The 18,879-nt window shown below is 49.5% G+C and overlaps 1 protein-coding gene across 18 annotated transcripts in view; it reads left to right on the plus strand.

Moving 5' to 3' along the window:
- DLG4 (discs large MAGUK scaffold protein 4) overlaps positions 1–18,879 on the plus strand; it is a gene marked incomplete at its 5' end in the record, with an annotated part of 134,807 nt that overhangs the window by 85,022 nt on the left and 30,906 nt on the right. Inside the window, one exon of one of the 18 annotated variants that reach the window (XM_083410230.1) lies at positions 9,158–9,266. The exons of 16 other annotated variants lie outside the window; for them this stretch is intronic. Coding sequence is in view for 1 of the 2 variants with exons in the window: in XM_083410222.1 (XP_083266348.1) it covers positions 9,908–9,997 (90 nt within the window). Of the gene's footprint in view, positions 1–9,157; positions 9,267–9,297; positions 9,998–18,879 lie in introns of those variants that run through there. One more of the 18 variants, XM_083410222.1, reaches the window with a different exon arrangement.

Raw genomic sequence — 18,879 nt, forward strand, 5'->3', positions numbered from 1 at the left:
CACTGCTGAATGTGTACCACCCTGTCTCCAGGATATAACACCAACATTTAAATTCTGTGGTTTGTGGCATGTTATTTGGGCTCAGGCTAAGCGCTAGTCTGTGTGCCTGCTGTGTCTTTGTCTGCTGTGGCGCATGGCTTCTTCCGTTCTGTATCCACCATATTGGATGCTGACCCTCACACAGAGACACCAGAACCTCACATCACACGTAGCCTTCGCTCTACCCTACTGAGAGGTATTTATCGTTGTGAGAAGTGGTGGGGAGGGCTGCGATGGGTGGCGGGGTGGGGTGTGGGTTACGGATATGGAGTTGGCTTTTGGACAAAAAGTTTTTTTGTGGGACGTTCTGTGAATCAGCAGCACATGTGATTTTGGTGAAGGGATGAAGAATTGGAGGAAGGCCTCACCCCCCCCCCACACACACCTCAGATCCACCCTGTTTCAATGCCTGATGGTGTGTAGCCTGCAGAACCTGATTCATCTTAAGTGTTGGTGGGTTCAAATCCAGAAAGGCCAATTATCCTGAAATTAATTAGTCAGCGTTGTGCAGAGTGAAGTGGTGGTTTTTGATCAATTGTTGTAATAAATAGGAGTATTATGCATACTTGAAGGGATGCCGGTCTCTAGATGTACCTCCCTGTTTGTTAAGACTTTCAGAGGAGGGTGGGGCCCTAGTTGCAGAATGCTTTCCTCAGGGAAAATTGCCAGTTTGTTATCATCCTTAGGAGCCAGGATTTTTCTCTGTCCAAAGCTTTTGAGAAACATTTTAGAAACACCTTTAAAGCTGCTGATGGGTGGCGTGGGTTTTCTTGGGTTGTTGCTTACTTGCTGCTGCTTTTTCTCTTTGTATTGTTCTCTGGTTGTTCTTCACAACAGCCCTGTATGGTAGGACAGTATTAAAACATTCACATTGCCCGTGTCGTTGAAGAACCTAAAGGAAGACATGTATTACCCCCATCCCCTGTGGAACCTTTTCAAGATAGCGTGGGGTGTGTGGGGTGTGTGGCACAGTGTGCCCTTTTACCAACGGGGTGGGTAGGGATTGAATGGGAGAGGGGCAGAAGGTTGGTGAGCGTTGCCATGCTTGAAAGGAGCAAGCATGTTGGGATTGGATAATTTTCCCCTCTCCTACCCAAACTCCTGTTTCTGAGGTGGAACAGCACAGGCTAAGTTAGGGGAAATGTGCCAGCAAGTTGCAACCATACAGCAAATTGTCCTTCTTTCTGAGGACTGCAGACTTTAGTCTGGTGTGACTAATCACCAGCTGATTAACTGGGCGACATTCCCCACCCCACTTAATCAATGGGTTTGTTGTTGTTGTTGTTTAGTTGTTTAGCCGTGTCCGACCCTTCGTGGCCCCCTGGACCAGAGCATGCCAAGCACTCCTGTCTTCCACTGCCTCCAGCAGTTTGGTCAAACTCATGCTGGCAGCTTGAGTTTAGCAAAGAGCAGTGGGTTTAGCAAAGAGCAAAAAGTCCAGGATTTGGGCTGTTGAAGGTTGTGTCACTGGGCCATGTTGATATTTCACCCAGTCTTCACTGTGTTGCAGTACAACAGCTTTTGCCAGCCTGGTACCCCCCCCCCCAAACATGTTACGGACTGAAATTCCCATCAGCCCCAGGGGCTGATAGTAGTTGTAGCCCAACAACATCTGGAGGGCGCAAGGTTGGCATAGTCAGGATTAGAAGATGCTGAGATGGCTTGTGCAGAGTTGGCAGAAATTGTAAGTTACATCTACAGTTACGTAATGGGTATCTCTCTTGACAACCTCGGCAAGGATTTTTCCACTGAGGATGGGCGGTATGCAAATATATTTAAATTTAATTTGCTGTTGAAATACTGGCGAGTTAACCTGTTTTAAAAACCATTGCCATCCCTCTTGCTGTGTATTATTTATATAGTGTCATCTGTGTGGTTGACGCTGTCAAAAATTTACAAGCGGTCCTGTCTCTCTTGTGGGTGAGCTTGCTTCCCCCCAACATCAAATGCTGTAAGGATATAAAAGACTTAGCCTGCCACTTGACCCCTTCCCCATTCACCATAGTCTTGTGCTGCCTAGAATGCTCCCATAACTGCTCTAGGAGGAAGGGGAGGTCAGAGAATGCTTATGTACAGCACTATTTCTGTGAGGGAGAGAGGTCAGATTGGAGGTGGGGGAATAACTGTGCAAGGCCAGGAAACATATTTGAGGAGAGAAACGCGGTACTGGGGAATGTTATGGGAAAGTTACGCTTAAGGGAAAGATGGGTGGAGGAATTGGTGTGCATCTTGCGTCCATTGAAACTTGTGTAGGAGAGCATCCTGGTTAATCGATACCTCCTTCTTAACTGGTGTTTGTGAATGGGCTTTGGTGCATTGGCTGATTTAGGGCCTGGACTGGCGTGCAATTCAATGAATTACCTTCCTTACGAGGAATGAGGGAAGACAGGCTGGGAGAGGGCCATTTTTCTAACAACTGGCCCCTTCCTGTGAATTATTGGAATAATAATTTTTGACAAAAGGTGAAAAAGGACCCCTTGACAGATCTAATCAAATGGCTGCTCTAGACCTTGCAGAATCCCATCTTTCTAGGGTTGAATTCCTGGTCTTTGTCAGTTTGTATTTCTCTCTCTCTCCCCTCCGCCCCTTCTTTCTTTTATTCTAAAATGTGTGTGTGCATATATTTTTTAATAGCCCAGGAAATGTTACCTTCTTTTGGACATGGTGGATGGGTAGGTCAGTAATCATGGTAGCTAGGTGGATCCTCTGTGTTCAGGAGCATTTTCTCTCTCTCGGGTTACCTTCACACTCCAGTAGATCTGATCCAGCAGGGCTCAATTATTATTTTATTTACTTAACCAAATTTATATACCTTTTGATTGTAGGAAAAAACAACCAACCCTCTAAGCAGTTTGCAAAAATGTGAAATAAAACATTTAAAATCTCAGCAAAAAAGCAGTTAAAAGCAAGCATATCAAAGCATTGGAAAGATGAGTTAAAATCAACAGGAGATAAAACAGGTGTAACTTTTCGGTGCCTGGCTCTGGATAGGCTTGCCTAACCTAAAATGTTTTAAGCTGGTGCTGAAGAGAGTACAGCGAAGGCACCTGCCTGATCTCAATAGCCAGTTCCAAAATGTGGGTGCTGCCACGCTGAAAGATGGATTTCCTAAAAGTGCCTAGCAGGTGTTATGTGTAGCAGTGCCAGTTCCACTGATCAAATCAGTCAAGTGGGCATATATGGGGTTTGGCGATCCTGCAAGAATACTGGTCCCAAGCTGTTAAAGGCTTTATATACTAGTAGTAACACATTGAATTTGGTCCCATAGCAAATGGGCGCAACCAGTACAGACATCTGAACAGAGAGGTGTTATGCACATATTCTGGTGTTCTTGTGACCAATTTAGGTTGGTGTAGGAGGAAGTATGGAAATTTTAAAGCCCTGCCCCCACCCCGATTATATAACACCCCGATTTATTTATTTTTGCTTGATGTGGCATATATGCAGAACTTGCTCCTTGCAGATCCACAAAAATCAAAATTTCTCAGACTGTGGGTCACAGGCCACCACCGTTGAGCCTCTGCACTGCAGTCCGCCCCATGGTCATGCAGTAGTCTTTTGACTGGAGGGACGCTAGCAGCAGCAGCAGCAGCTCCTCACATGCACAGCGCATAGGCGCATGGGAGAGGACAGTTAGAGCATGAGGTGAGAGTGGATCTGTAGCAGGCAAAGATGGACGATGAAGAGAGATAACAGTGTAATTTTTTTTTAAAAAAAGTAATACAGTGAGCCAGCCCACAATTGACGTGCATTTAACTTGTGCACCTTCGACTTTATGCATGTGGCAAATTTTAAAATAAAAAGAGGCGGAAAGGGGTTGGGGTTCCGGGAAAAATGACTTTGGCAATCCCCCCCTCCCTCCATTGAACTCAATGGGTTTTGACTATACACAATTTTGGCTTTAGGTGTGATCCCTGGAACGTAACAAACTCATAAATTGTGGGCTTACTGTAATACCAAATTGGGAATAGAGAAGAAGGGTATAAGAAAAGGAAGGTGCTATAAGAGGAAGAAAAGGGCAACCACAATGATCAAAGGAATGGAGTGAATCCCCTATACCGTATCCCCAAATTTGTGGAAGAGAGCGCTGTTGATGGCTACTAGCCATGACGGTTCTGCTTTGCCTCCGCAGTTGGAGGTAACTGTGCTTCTGAATGCCAGTCGCTGGAAACTGCAGGAGCTGGAGAGAGCTCTTGTGCTTGGATCCCGCTTGCAAGTTTCTCACAGGCTGGCCACTGTGAGAAAAGGATGCTGGACTAGGTGGGCCATTGGCCTGATCAAGCAGAACTCTTCGAATGCTGTTATGTTCTTATGACAGTAAAATGGGCAGGGATGAGAGATGAAAGAAGCAGGCACTTCGGGATGGGAGTAAGGTGCAAGTTAACTGCAGCGATGGCTGATAAGCACTGGTGTTAGCTGGCAGGGAGGGAAAGTGTAAAACCAAAAAGGATCCAATAGGTGCTGATCCTTTCAAGCCAAACCTGTGGTTCCCCACGTGTTGTTGGACGGTTAGCTCCCACCATCCCTGGCCCGTGGCCATGCTGACTTCTGGGGTTGCTGGGAGGTGGGAGACCAGCAATGTCTAGAAGGCCACAGGGTCCCATTCCTCCATTCTACGACTGTGCACTGGTTAGTCTCTTAAAATTCAGCTAGGTCCTTTTCTCAATTCAGATTGAAAATGTTTTGGAGGGAAATGCAGTTTTTCCTAAGAAATGACAGAATAGGTACGGGAGAGATATGGATTGTGTTTAATGTAATGTGTCCACAGCTTCCCCAACCTTTGGCGGGATCAAATGGGATGCAGATTAAATGGGAGGGCATGCCCAGTCTGAAAGACTCAGGATCAGGAAATTGTGCCTAAAATGTGGAAGCTGTTTCCCGATGCCTCCAGAGCTAAAGTCTCTACTTAGCTGGACTGTGGAACTTCCTGCCACAAGGAAACTGCTACACCAAAGAGTTAAGCCATTTCCGCAGAGGGATTAGACAGCCGCAGAAAATGCTATCAGTGTTTACCAGCCCTATTCTCCAGATGTTGCCATTTTGTGGTTGACTCTGCCCCTTGCACCACCATTTTGTGACTGGTCACAAGCAGACCCAGGGAGCAGTGGGGCAGAGTAGAACTTTTCGAGAACCTGTCCCTTGCTCTAAAATATACCGATTTTGTACTTCCTACAGACACGACAATGCCTTTAGTTGTGGTTTAAAACCCTAAAACGGTCTCTCACAGCTGGATAAATCTTTACTATGAGCGGTTTTAATTATCTTATGTGTAAATCGCTTTGAGACGGTGGGTTAGAAGACAATTAATAAATTAATTCTAGTAATGATAATGGCAACCAATAAACCTTCAATGGAGAATTCAAGACCCTTTTGTTAGTCAAACTCTTCTGGGTGCAGGGGGCGGTGGGAGAGGAAGCCTCCTAGCAGAGGCCAACGGGAACCGAGGCACTGGGGTGTGGGGCAGAATTTTCTGCAGGAGGTTGGAAGAGGATATACCAGAATCCAAGAGGTTGGGGCAGGGTGTGGGTAGAAAGTGCTGCTAGGTCTTTCAAAGACTCTAAGCCCAGGTCCATGGCACAAACACTGTATTCTGCTCTGGTCAGACCTCACCTGGAGTACTGTGTCCAGTTCTGGGCACCACAGTTCAAGAAGGACACTGACAAACTGGAACGTGTCCAGAGGAGGGCAACCAAAATGGTCAAAGGCCTGGAAACGATGCCTTATGAGGAACGGCTAAGGGAGCTGGGCATGTTTAGCCTGGAGAAGAGGAGGTTAAGGGGTGATATGATAGCCATGTTCAAATATATAAAAGGATGTCACATAGAGGAGGGAGAAAGGTTGTTTTCTGCTGCTCCAGAGAAGCGGACACGGAGCGATGGATCCAAACGACAAGAAAGAAGATTCCACCTAAACATTAGGAAGAACTTCCTGACAGTAAGAGCTGTTCGCCAGTGGACTTTGCTGCCAAGGAGTGTGGTGGAGTCTCCTTCTTTGGAGGTCTTTAAGCAGAGGCTTGACAACCATATGTCAGGAGTGCTCTGGTGGTGTTTCCTGCTTGGCAGGGGGTTGGACTCGATGGCCCTTGTGGTCTCTTCCAACTCTATCATTCTAAATTACTCGAATTTGCTAATTCATATGTATATATGCATTCACACACATTTGAAGGAAATAAGAGGAAATAAGATTCTTTGGTCCCAGGACTCTGTGTATTGACCCCTCTCTGCAAATTGAGGGTCTGGAGTCTCACCTTTTGTTGGGGGCTCAGCTCCCCTGTAAGCAAAGGTTCATTAAAAAAAAAAGTTTAATAAAGGAGAAGAAGGTGAATGAAGGAGATCTGGGCCTGGTGCAGAGTCCGTGGGGCTCAGCCACCCCCTAACAGCCGTGTGTGTGAGAGCCAAGCATGGATGACTTGGCAGGCGAGATGGGGGGTTTCATCCACACTTCATCTTGTCGCAAGGGGGCTCCCTGCCCCCACCACACACCACCCCAATAAGCGGGCCTCATGGTAGCCTTGTGGTGGTGTGTGGGGGGGCTGTAAGATCTGTGACAGAGCACCTGCCTTGTGTGCAGAAGGTCCCGGGTTCAATCCCCAATGGCACCTCCAAGCAGGGCTGGGAGAGACTCCCTGCCTGAATCTCTGGAGATCCACTGCTGCCCGTCTGTGCAGACAAGACTGAGCTAGACAGACCTAGCTTCCCATGTTCTTCTCTATTCCAGCCCTTCATTCTGAACGATGAAGGCTAGAATCTTGCTTTATTCTTCGGGGATTTGGCCGCAGCTCAGTGACAGAGCATCTGCTTTGCATGCAGGTGCCAGGTTTAATCCCCAACAGCATCTCCAGGTTGGGGTAGGAGAGACCCCCTATCTGAAACCCTGGAGAGCCGCTGCTGCCAGTCAGAGTGGGAAATTCTGAGCTAGATGGACTCCGGTGGTCTGACTCAACATCAGCTTCTTTCATTTTAAACCATCGAAACAACATAAAGGCTGTGTGTGTGTGTGTTAATTCCCTCCCCCACCCCACAGGACTGTAACCCTGGCCTGATTTAGTCCTTGCAGCTGGCTTTAAGCCTTAGAAACCCCTTGTCTTGTTTGACCCTTCAAGAAGCCTATGGAGAATATAGGAACATGGGGTCCTTGACGTGTGGGTTCCCCACCGGAGTCACAATGTCCACAGCTGTTGGCTGGAGCTCACTGCACTATTTACTGTATTTTCCGCTCTATAAGACGCACCAGACCACAAGAAGCACCTAGTTTTTGGAGGAGGAAAACAAGGGAAAAAAATATTCTGAATCTCAGAAGCCAGAACAGCAAGAGGGATTGCTGCGCAGTGAAAGCAGTGATCCCTCTTGCCGTTCTGGCTTCTGGGCAGTGGCGTAGCGTGGGGGGTGCAGGGGGGGCTGGCCGCACCGGGCGCAACTTCTGGGGGTTAGTGTTAGGGGGCGCAAATCCACGGGTTAGGGGGCACAAATTACTTGCCTTGCCCCGGGTGCTGACAACCCACGTTACACCACTGCTTCTGGGATAGCTGCGCAGCCTGCATTCACTCCGTAAGACGCACACACATTTCCCCTTACTTTTTAGGAGGGAAAAAGTCAGTCTTCTAGAGCAAAAAATACGGTAGTTCAACACATGCCCTATCCTAAACTGTAGGATTGTGACTTTTAAAGGCTGCTAACGCATCTTCTCTTTGGAGTGGGGAGAGTTCCTCCCGGGACAGAGCCGGGCCTTGCATGTGGTGTGGTGGGCGCAGATCTCATGGGGCTCATCGGATCACCCGCCCTCACCTTTCCGCAGGGGACTGCTGTGGTGCTTCTAATCCCATCAGAGAGGTGACCTAAGAGGCCTGTCCTGACAGAAGCCTCCTCCTCCCAATCCAATTAACCTGAGCGCCAGACCAAGGGCTGATAGAGGGCGTGAGGAGGAGGAGGGAGACAGAGCCACCAGGGGGTGCTGTGCTGCAGGCCTGAGCAAGGGATATTTCGCGGCGTCTTTTCGGCAGAGCTGCATGGTTGGGGCGCAGCGAGAGCCTGCCGTGGTTGTGCAAAGCTCACTGCGGCGAGGTTTCCGCCATCCCTGGACTTTTTAAGCAGGTGTCTGGGCCCTGCAAAAACCCTTTCGCTGATAACTAGGGGGCCTCTTATTTCCCCCGCTTCCTTGACCTTCTGCCCCTTATTCTTCTTCCTTTCTCCCTGCCTCCAGGAAAAGCCCCATTGTCGCTTAGCACCCCAAAGTGCCTCCTTTCAGCGTGATAAGGGCGCCACCTGGTGGCTGCTCTTGACACCTGCAGCTCCACAAGGACATGGTCTCGTTCTGTTCCAGAACTCAGGAGTTCTGCCCCTTCCCCTCCCCCACACCTCCCCATTTGTCCTCATCTAAGCACTTTGCATCCAGAAAACCTGGGGTTGGGCTCTCTCCAACCCCATACTGCCCCAGAGAAACAAGGAGCCCGGGGTTCTGGCACATCTCTTTTGTTAACCCATTGTGCCCCGTTCTTCCTCTAGATTACCGGATTTTCCCTGCTCCTCGCCCTTTCGCCTCTTTGCTCTCCCTTCCCCAAGAATCCAGGAGACCTTGCTCCTAGAATAACAATAATAATATGGCTCCCCTACTTGCCTAAGAGCCCAAGCTCCCAGCTCTCCCACAACTCCTCTCTGCCCTAACCTCCTCTGCTCTCTTGAGAACCCAGGCGTCCTGGCGTCCTTCCCCAGCGCGCCCCCCTCCACACACACACACACACACACACCGGAAGTCCAGGTGCCTCCCCCTTTCCCGTTTTCTGCCTGCCTGATGAACGATGCTCAAGAGGGATGGAGCCCCTCAACCCCGCTAGCTTTCCCTCCCTCCCCCCGCTCCCAAAGCCCAACCTGAGCCCAACCACCCGGGACCAGAGAGCGGGGGATCATTGCCTTCTAGCGAGGCAGGAATAGCGAGACTCCATCCTTGCTTCGCCGCTGTGCCTCCTTGGCCCCATCAGGCACGTAGAACCCGAACCCGGCTCCATCTGGGCAGCCGTCTGCCTCGCCATCCGCTGCGAGCGAAGGAGAGAGGGGGGAGGCAGTCTGCGTGAGTGTGTGTGTGTGTGTGTGGAGCGGGGGGGGGGCAGAGAGAAGCTCAGGGATGCTGGGAGTCACAAACAGCCTTTAGCCCCGAAGGGAGGGAGGGGGTGCAAACAGTGCTTTCTCGCCGGGGTGGATCGGGCCCCTTGCCCATCGGTGGTCCCCCCAGAGGTGAGCGGAGAGGGATTGCCGGCATCCATCCATCCGCTGGCCTCCACATCTATTCCTCCCTTGGTGGAAATTTCCTATTCCACCTGTTTTTCTTTTCCTTCCCTCCCCCTCCTCCTTCCCCCTCCCTCTTTTTTCTTCTTCTCCACCCCCCCCCCCCTTCTCATTGAATTCTTTCTGGCCCATTGAGCACACAGAGAGAGGGAGATTGTTTGGCTTCCCTCCCTGCATCTTTTCCGTCCACCTGACGGGGAGAAAGCGAAGGAGGCAGAGAGAGCGTGAGGGTGGCATGATGATGGTGGTGACGACGGGAGGGTCCTAAGCAGCCTGCTTGCTCCTTCCACCTCCTTCTGCCAGAGGGGGACCTTGTGCCCCCCACCCCATCCAGAGAGAGAGGCGGGTCTGCATCCCGGCAGAGGGGAGCCAAGAGACAGGGGGGAACAATGCCCCCTTTCCCCTAATATTTGCCTGGTGAATTTAAAACCCCTTTCCCCTCCCCTAAAATATATTTTGGTCTTGCTCTGCCAGTTTAGGTGGTCTTAAAAGGACAATATTGGGGGAGGTATACAAAGAACTTGAAGGGAGCATTCTCCCTGTTTCTCCACCCTCCTGCCACCCTCTGGAGCGTCGCCCCAGGGGGCATCATGTTTGTGTCCGTGTGGTATGCCAAGAAAATGGGGCGAAGGTTTATTAGCAACGTCCGGAAGGCGAAGAGGCAAAGGCACCTGCTCACGGTACGGGGTTTTGGGGGGGGGGAGCGGGCTGGAGGGGGAGCACCCCTGTCATGGCATTGGAGTGGGTGGGATGGGTGAACATGGGGAGGGAGAGAAATCTCAGTTTTGCTTGGGAGGGGCGTATCAGCAGCAGGGAGGAATAGTGAGGGGGCTGGAGGAGGGGAAAGGGTGGAGTTAGGGGTCTCTGTGGAGTTTGGGGTTAAAAAGTGGGGCATGGTTCAAAGCTACTAGGGCTGCAGCTTGTATTTTGGGGGTGTGTACAAGCCAGATAGTTTGGGGTTGGGGGAAAGTAAGAAATTGGTTGGAGGAAGGAACAGGGTACTTTTTTTTGGGGGGGGGAGACAGAGTTCTAGGCGCAAGGGGGAGAGACATGATAGGGACTTCAGAGGACAGTGAAAAGGGGCAATGGTGGGACCTAGGACTCCTGGGTTGGGGGGGGGGCTGAGGGGGAGGTGTGCCTATGGGAAGGGAGCCAGGACTCCAAGGCTAATGAGGGGAGGTGATTTTTTTATTTTCTCCTGGGGTTGATTGGGTTGCAAGACAGCGAGTGAGTGGGAGGTAACCCGGACTCCTGGGTTCTCTGGGAGGTCTGAGCTCCATGGGGCGGGATGGGGGTGGATTTGGGGTAATGGTGGTAAACAAATGGTTTTCTGTCTGCGTGGGTGGGAACAGACACAAGGCAGAATGTCCTTTTCCTCTCAGCCCATCTGGCTCTTCGCTCTGGGCCCAGACCCATAGATGGCCTTGTCCTTAACCCCCCCCCCCAACTAATAAATGATACAAGGATTCCCAGGGGTCAGGAGTGGGGCAGCATTTGAGGGTCTTAGCAGAGCCTTAGGGTTCTCGAAAGTCTGTATTGGAGGGGTGTCCCTGTGGTTGAGTTGGAATGCAAGGAGATTAAGAGGGGCTGAAATAGTGGGGGCAGGGGGCTTCATGATAGTCAGGGCATTGGGGGTGTGGGTCATGAGGGGCTGTAGATGTTCTTCAGAAGGCCCATCTCATCTGGAACTCAAAGTGGGGTGGGAGGGTCTGTGAATAAACTAACCATGACTGGGATTTTTCTGGAAAGGATAGAAGATGAAAATTTGTGCTCTGGACAGCAGAATATTGGGGTGCAGGGTATTTATATGTGTGTCTGACTGGATGTGGATGGGTTGCAAGGGATAACCCCAGGAAAAGCTCAGGTCATCTCCCAGATAATTATCTAGGGTTGGCTGATTTGGGGTGGGGGGTAGTCCTTTGGCCAGGAATATTGGAGGGTCAAGCTTAGAGGGCTGTCAGCCCTTTCAGTTCCCTTTGGGATCTATGTGAAGTAGGCAGTGTGTGGATATATATGAGTGTGTTGGGGGAGGGGGGAGCTTGTGCGTCAGCTTTATAGACAGATGGCGTCAGTGTTTATACTGTAAATTTTCCTGAGTTATGAATGGGAGAGTGAAGAAGGACTTTCATGACTTGGGTTCCTGATTAGTTCAGTTTCTTTTTTATGTGCTTTGCTTTTTAATAAAGGGGGGGGGAGAGCCACCCTTCCCCTCCATTCCCTTTTTGTAGAAGCATTGCAGTTGTTAAAAAAAAAGGTGAATGAATCCTAGCCTCTGATCCCTGTGTGCTGCCCGAGCTTGACCCTGCCTATCAGGACTACAGCCAGTTGAGTCACCCCATCCCAACTTAATTTAGGTCCTCCCTATCCAGCCCCCCCCCCAAGGCTCCTAGCAAGACTGCAGCGGCCAGCCCCACCACGTTCCTTCTGGAAACTGCATTGCCTCCTGTTGTTGTGGCCTTTTCTAGATCCCTCCATGCCCAGCTGGCAGGGCCGGCTCTGGATCCCGAAGGAGGGTGCATTTAGAAGATTAAAGGCCCCAAATTTGCCTTGGCAGACCTTCCCTGGGATTGCTGCATCGCCTGGCAGGGGGATGGACGCAGCTGCGGAAGGCCTGCTCTGTGGAGATGTGTGTGTGCGGTGGGGGGAGAAGGGCAGCCGTCCTTAAAGGAGGACTTTTGCCTGCCTGAGCTAGGAATTTGGTCCTTGGCACAACTGTTGCCCATGACTTGAGCAGAATTCAGGGGTCGACCTGCTTGTTTATGGGGTGCAGGGAGAGCTGTGAGGGGTTTTTTGGGGGGGGTATTGGTGCCCTCTGAATGCCATTTTAAAATGCAACCACCTTGACATAGGAGACCCTTGTTCGGGATGCAACCTCTCACCCCACCCCACCCAGTTTTATATAGCTAACCCTACGTTCTCTTTCTGAGTCTGAGAGCTGGTGCTGATGTTGTGACATGTGGATAATGCTCCCCTCTCCTATGGCAATTGTGGAGTAATAGAGGACTGGGGAAACGGGACGCGGGTGGCACTGTGGGTTAAAGCCTCAGCGCCTAGGGCTTGCCTATCGAAAGGTCGGCGGTTCGAATCCCTGCGGCGGGGTGCGCTCCCGTTGTTCGGTCCCAGCGCCTGCCAACCTAGCAGTTCGAAAGCACCCCCGGGTGCAAGTAGATAAATAGGGACCGCTTACTAGCGGGAAGGTAAACGGCGTTTCCGTGTGCGGCTCTGGCTTGCCAGAGCAGCGATGTCACGCTGGCCACGTGACCCGGAAGTGTCTTCGGACAGCGCTGGCCCCCGGCCTCTTTGAGTGAGATGGGCGCACAACCCTAGAGTCTGTCAAGACTGGCCCGTACGGGCAGGGGTACCTTTACCTTTACCTTTAGAGGACTGGGGAAATGAGGAAGGAAGGAGGGGTCAGAACTCTGGCAGATAAGCTGCCTTGCATGTAGAAGGCTCCAGGTTCAGTTCTTGGCATTTCCTGGGTGGGCTGTGAATGAATGTCCCCTGCCCAAGACTCTGGAAAGCCACAGCTTGTCAGCGTAGACTATACCGCCTTAGATGAACCCCAAGGGACTTACTAAATATAAGTCAGCTTCTTAGATTCCTATTACTTTAGACCCCTTCTGCACTATACCTTTAAAGCAGTGTCATTCTTCTTTAAACAGTCATGGCTTCCCCTGCAAAATCCTGGAAACTTTGTTAAGGGTGCCGTGAGTTGTTAGGAGACCCCTGTTCCGCTCACAGAGCTACAAATCCCAGCGTGGCTTCACCGTCCATCCCACTTCCCTGGGAACGCTGAGGATTGTAGCTTTGGGAGGGGAATAGAGGTCTCATACCAATTCTCAGCACCCTTAACAAACTACAGCTCCCGGAAATATTCACAGGAAGCCATGTCTTTTTAAACTGGTATCCTAGAGCTTTGCACTTACAGTGCTGGTGGGGCTGTAGCTCATTGGTAGAGCAGCTGCTTTGCATGCAGAAGATCCCGGGTTCAGTTCCCGGCAGTGTCTCCAAGTATGGGCTGGGAATGTCCCCTGTCTGAAACCCTGAAGAGCTACTGCCAGTGAGAGTTGGCAGCTGGATGGACGAGAGGCTCTGACTTTGTATAAGGCACCTTCTGATATTCCAAGCAGCGTTAGAAACTGAGCAATGAAAGCTAGGAGCTCAATGGCACTTAAACCTAGGTTATGGGCACAGCAACAGAATGTCTAGGCACACTTTTTTTGTAACAAGAATACAAAGCTGAAAACGAATGAACGGCAGCTAAAATATTACGTTCGTTTTTCTAGTCCTTCCCTGCCCACCCCCCTAATATTCCTAAGAGGGTCTCTTCTCCATTCTTCAGAGAGTAGCTGGAAGTGGGGAGGCAGAAAAAGGTCCTCCTTTCCTTCCACTCTGCAGTTTTAATCTGAAATCTTAGGCAGTACTGCGCCCAGAGCTCAGAAACTGCTCACTCTAATGAAATTCCCTGCCACAAAATGTGCCTAGAACAACTGGAGTTTTGAACACTAATTCCAAGGTTTAATCTGGACACATCATTCTGTTACTTATATTTTTATAAATATAGATTGATTTTGTTTGTTTGTTTTAACAGTGGTAGTTCTTTATATATATTTAACTGGTTTGTGGGTTTCAGCTATATTTTTACCTATAATTTTATCTGCACGTAGTTTGGAGAGCTTTTTAGTTCAAACGGTTTATCCATTTTCTTAATAAAGAGATGCTTTTCTAAAAAAATCCCCTGCATCTCCAGGGTTGCTGTTGTTGTTCGAATAATAAAAGCATCAAGTAGGAGGTGATGGGGAAAAGTCCCCCCCCTCTCTCTGCCAGAGACCCTTCAGGACTCAGAAGGGCTTCCATTCAGAGATGAATCAGAGTTATTCCTCCTTTATACCTTTCCTGAGATTGCATCAGTTAAATTTGTGAACAGGAAAGCTGCCATGAGGGCCTAGTGCAGCAAGTTGTGGCTGAAGATTTTGTGTGTGTTTCCGACACACACACACACATACACACACACTAAGGGTCTCAACTCCCATCATCCTTGGCCACCCTGAGGCTGGTGGGGCCTGTAGTCTGTGAACATCTTAAGGGTGTCCATGTCGTGGAACACTGGATAGTATCGAGTTAGAACTAGAGAGATTTAGGTTCCATTCCTCACTCAGCCATAAAGTGACCTTGGGCCAGGTGTGCTCTCTCTCTCTTTTACCCTGCTAGCCTACCTTACAGGGTTGTTTTTGAGGATAAAAATGGAGCAGAGCTGTATTCCATCCTAAGCGCCTTGGAGAAAAGGTGGGATAAGTAACGGCAGCATAAGTGACCAAATGAATGAATTTGGTCAACTTGTGTGTGGGCTATACCTCTGTCTCCTCAAAGTCCCTTCGCAGAAAAATTATGTTGGGCAGGGAGGGAGAGAATTCCTGCCTATTTTTCTGGTTTTTAATTTTTGGGGACAAAGGAACCATCATGCAAGGACTTCTCATCATGAGAACCAGGTGCTGAGACTGAAGTTGACTGGCTGCCTTAATGAGAACTAGAACCTTAGTGACAGTCAGTGCTGGAGTGTTGGCTTATTTGGAATTCTGATATGCAACCCCTTTCAGGGGTGAGAGCAGAAGGCTTTGGATTTATTTGTTCAGTAAGATAAGCCTGCTGGATCCGGCCAGCGGCCATCTAGTCCAGCATCTTATTCTCACACTGGCCAACCAGATGCCCATGGGAAACCTGGAAGCAGGATTGGAACCCTCCTGTGGTTTCCAGCAACTGGTATTCAAAAGCGTGGCTTCCTCCAAGTGTGACAGCAGAGCAGAGCTTTTGTGTCCAATCCTCTTTTAAAGGTTGGTGTCCACCACTGCCTCCTGCACGAGTGAGTTCCGCAGTTTTTACCATGCGTTGCACGAAGAAAGACTTCCTTTTATCTGTCCCAAATCTTCTAGCCTCGTTGGATGTCCACAAGTTCTAGTGCCAGGAGAAAATAAGAAAAAAACCCCTTTCCCAATCCACTTTACGTTGGATCCTCGTAAGAGAATCCGCAGCTGCCACGCAGGTCTCCTCCGGGGTGGAGGTAGCCGTTTTATACAAAGCTTTTGATGCAGCTGCTGCTGCTGGCATAGACGGGTGGGTGGAGGGGTAACCAGAGGGGGGGGGGTGAGGCTACCATTAAAAAAAAAGAAAGTTAATGAAATGAAATGAAACTTGTCATGTCTTCAGAACAGAACAAGGCAGCCCTCATTAGCAGCTGTAAATAATTCATGCCAAGGCTCCGTTTGGAGCGAAGCGGATTTACTGCCTCCCCACCCCTCCCTGCTGTTCTCCTCTCCGAAGAAGGAAAAAGTGGGTTGCGGGCAGAAAGACTTTTTAAAAATACACCCCCAGGAGATCCAGGGGCGGTGTTTCTAGAGGGCGGTGCAGCCGGGGAGAGGGGGAGAGGAGGCTGGGAACGAAAGGTCCCTCTTGAGTTTCCTTCTCCGACCTTGGATGCTGCCAGAGTGATGTAACTCCTTAGAATCTGGGCCTCCCCGTGGCCCAAAAAGCATAGCCACATGGGGGGGGGGGAAGGGTGTCGGCCGCCCTGCCCCTGATCTCCACATGGTCAGCTTTCCTTCCGCATGGCAGACCCTGCAGCCCTGATTCCCCCTGTTTGCTCTCTTCCTGCCTGCCCTGGTTTTAAAATGAAAGCCCTAGAAAATGTGACTGCACAGTAGGATACTTCTGAGCATGTTCAGAATGCTTTTTCTCTCGTGAAGCTGCAGAGCTCCCCGTCCATCTTCAGGAATGTACAGGTGAGGTGAGAAGGGATTTCTGGCTGGCTTTTACCTGCTTTCATTTTTTAAAAAAAGAGAAATTGAATGTGAGGATTAAAGGCTGTGGGTATTGACCGTAGAATGGTTAATGGTTCTGGTCAGCTGAAGGTAACTGCCAGGGGATATCTATATGGCTTTTTGTCAGTTCCTTGGGCAGGTTTTTTTTACATAAAGGGGTTTCCTTCACCCACCGCTGACCTCAATACTGACTTCATCGTGATTAGCTCCTGTGGTCTGCATTAAGAGGCATTAAATCTCTTTTCTCTTCTGGTACTTTTAAGCTGTTGGTGTAATTGAACTATAATATATGTGTGTACCGTCTGTGTGTTGTATACCCTCCTGGTGTATCTTTGTGTGTGTGGTTAACCTGTGTGTCACCAGTGGCATCTCAAACACAGTAGAAAACTTCGCTGTGTAAACAAATAACAGCAAATCCTGGCATGTAGAAACTTAGTGTGTCAGGGAGAAGTGTTCTAGCATAGCCCTTCCCTAAGAGGCTGGTTATCTTGTGCTGGTGCATCCTCCAATTATATATATCTGTGTGTGCGCATGCATGCACATCTGTGAGCTGCAGAGAGTGCTGCATCTAAGCTTCCAGTTCTCAGGGAGATGGTTAAACTGTGTGCGGCCTGCGGCATCTCACATGCAGCTGAACACCTTTGTGTAAAAAAAACAACAACAACCTACCAGCAAATCCTTGCATGCAGAAGCTTAGCATGTCAGGGAAAAGAATTCCAGCGTAGCCTTCCCCTAAGATGCTAGTTACCTTTACACAGCAGGAACTTTCTGTACAGAGGAATATTCAGTTGTGAAACTCCCCATTTGCAGGTTGAAAGTGGTATTAATTAGATACAGGTTTATCCCTTCTGGAGGATCTAAACCAAACTGATTTTATTTTATTTTATTTTTTCTTGAGACAGCATTCTCCTGTTGCTTTGGACCACAACTCCCATCAGCTTCAGCCAGCAGGTTGCCTTCAATGCCCTTTAGCCCTTCTTTTGTCACTCTACAGCAGGGATAATCAGGGATGATAGGAGCTGTAGTCTAGCAACCTCTGGAAAGCAATACTAATATGCTTTGCACTTCCTAGTCTTAGCCTACATGTGACATCCAGCACAACCTCCACTTACACATAATATCTAGCATAGCTCATCTCTCTCCTTACCCTGAGATTCATGAAAACACATCTTCAAACTGTGCTGGCCAGGGCTGATGGGATTCATAGTCCCAAAAATAGCTGGGCGGCAGTGAAGGTTGATATAAGATTTGCAGCATAGGCCTTGCAGGTGTGTGTGACTTCGGGATGCACAAGATTCCTGTACACAGAGCTTTGGAGACCTAGGTGTCCTTGTGTGGACGCCATCTTCTCCTGATATCGGCACCATGTTTGTTCAGCTCTGTGCCCGCGGCTTCTTGTGGCATGGCCGGTGTTCCTTGGGACTGTGTGTGTGTGGGCGTTCTTAGCCTCTTGTGCGCTCAGCCTCTTTGCAGCTGTCGGTCGGGGAGCCACACAATGCCTCTCGTTCTCAGGGCCATGCGTTTGTAGTGCACCTTGTGGCCCAGTGTGCTGTGCTGGTGCAGTGTGCGTCACTGATTGTGTGCTGGTGTGGAGCAGGGAGACGTGGCCTCTTGTGCAGCACCGCAACTCTTCTTTGGAGTAAGTGTGTGCTGTGTTGTTGCCTGGTTGCGGTAATTTACAGGCGATGTGTATTTCATGTTCAGTGCCCTGGGGGCCGTGCTTTGCTTGAGGATGTGTGCCGTTTGCATGCTCCTTGTATGAGCCAAACATCTGTGGGCTTCCTGTTTGTGGCTTATGTGTCTCCTGGTTTTGCATGTGGATTGTTTGTGTCTGTTTAGATGTCTACTTTCCTGAACACACACACACACACACACACACACACACACACACACTGTAGACAGTTCAACATCAGCAGTACCCTGGTATCCAAGATTGCATATCTTCCATCTCTGCGTTATTCTGTGCCATTCACAGCTAAATGTCCTGTATAATGTATGCCGATTAAGTCTGTGTTTGCATGTTTGTGCATAATTTATTCCATTACTGCAGATCATGGGAAGGAGCAAAGTGCTATCCAAGGTGCTGAAGTGGTTCTCAGCCCCCCCCCCCCGATCCTCCTCAACCCCCAAGTTTAGAGATGTAGCAAAGAAACCTATTCTTAGGGTCTAGGAACTTGCTTTTTTTAAAAAAGAAAAGAAACCTGTGATTTCAAAGATAAAGAGGTCTGTTCCCTGTGCCAGATTCTCCATCTGTGCAGCTTGATTGGGGAGCTCGCTGCATTTTGTAGATAGCCCCCCTTTCATGACATAGGTGATCAGATTTACTTGCTGCGTGACATACATTTCAATGTGGGCCAGTGTGGTGTAGCGGTTAGTGCGTTATCAGGCTAGGACCTAGGAGGCCAGGGTTCAAATCCCCCATTCAGCCACATGAAGCTCACTGGGTGACCTTGGGCCAGTCACTGCCTCTCAGTTCAGCCTACCTCACAGGATAGTTGTGAGGATAAAATGAGAACCGTGTTTGCCACCTTGGGCTTCTTGGAGGAAATTAAACATAGCGACAATGCAGACGTCTTGTCATGTAAATGCATATGGTGGTGCTATTAAGGTGGGGCTTTGGGGTCAGAATGAGCAGTGAGGGTTTCCATATCACATGTTGAAGTTACTACATATCATCATCTCAAGGAGGTGGCGCCTCACTTTTGCACGCAGTGGATCCAAGGTTGGATTGCTAGCATCCCAGGTTA

The sequence above is a fragment of the Podarcis tiliguerta genome, assembly GCF_965153285.1.
Source record: "Podarcis tiliguerta genome assembly, chromosome: 13".
Classification (NCBI taxonomy): Eukaryota; Metazoa; Chordata; class Lepidosauria; order Squamata; family Lacertidae; genus Podarcis; species Podarcis tiliguerta.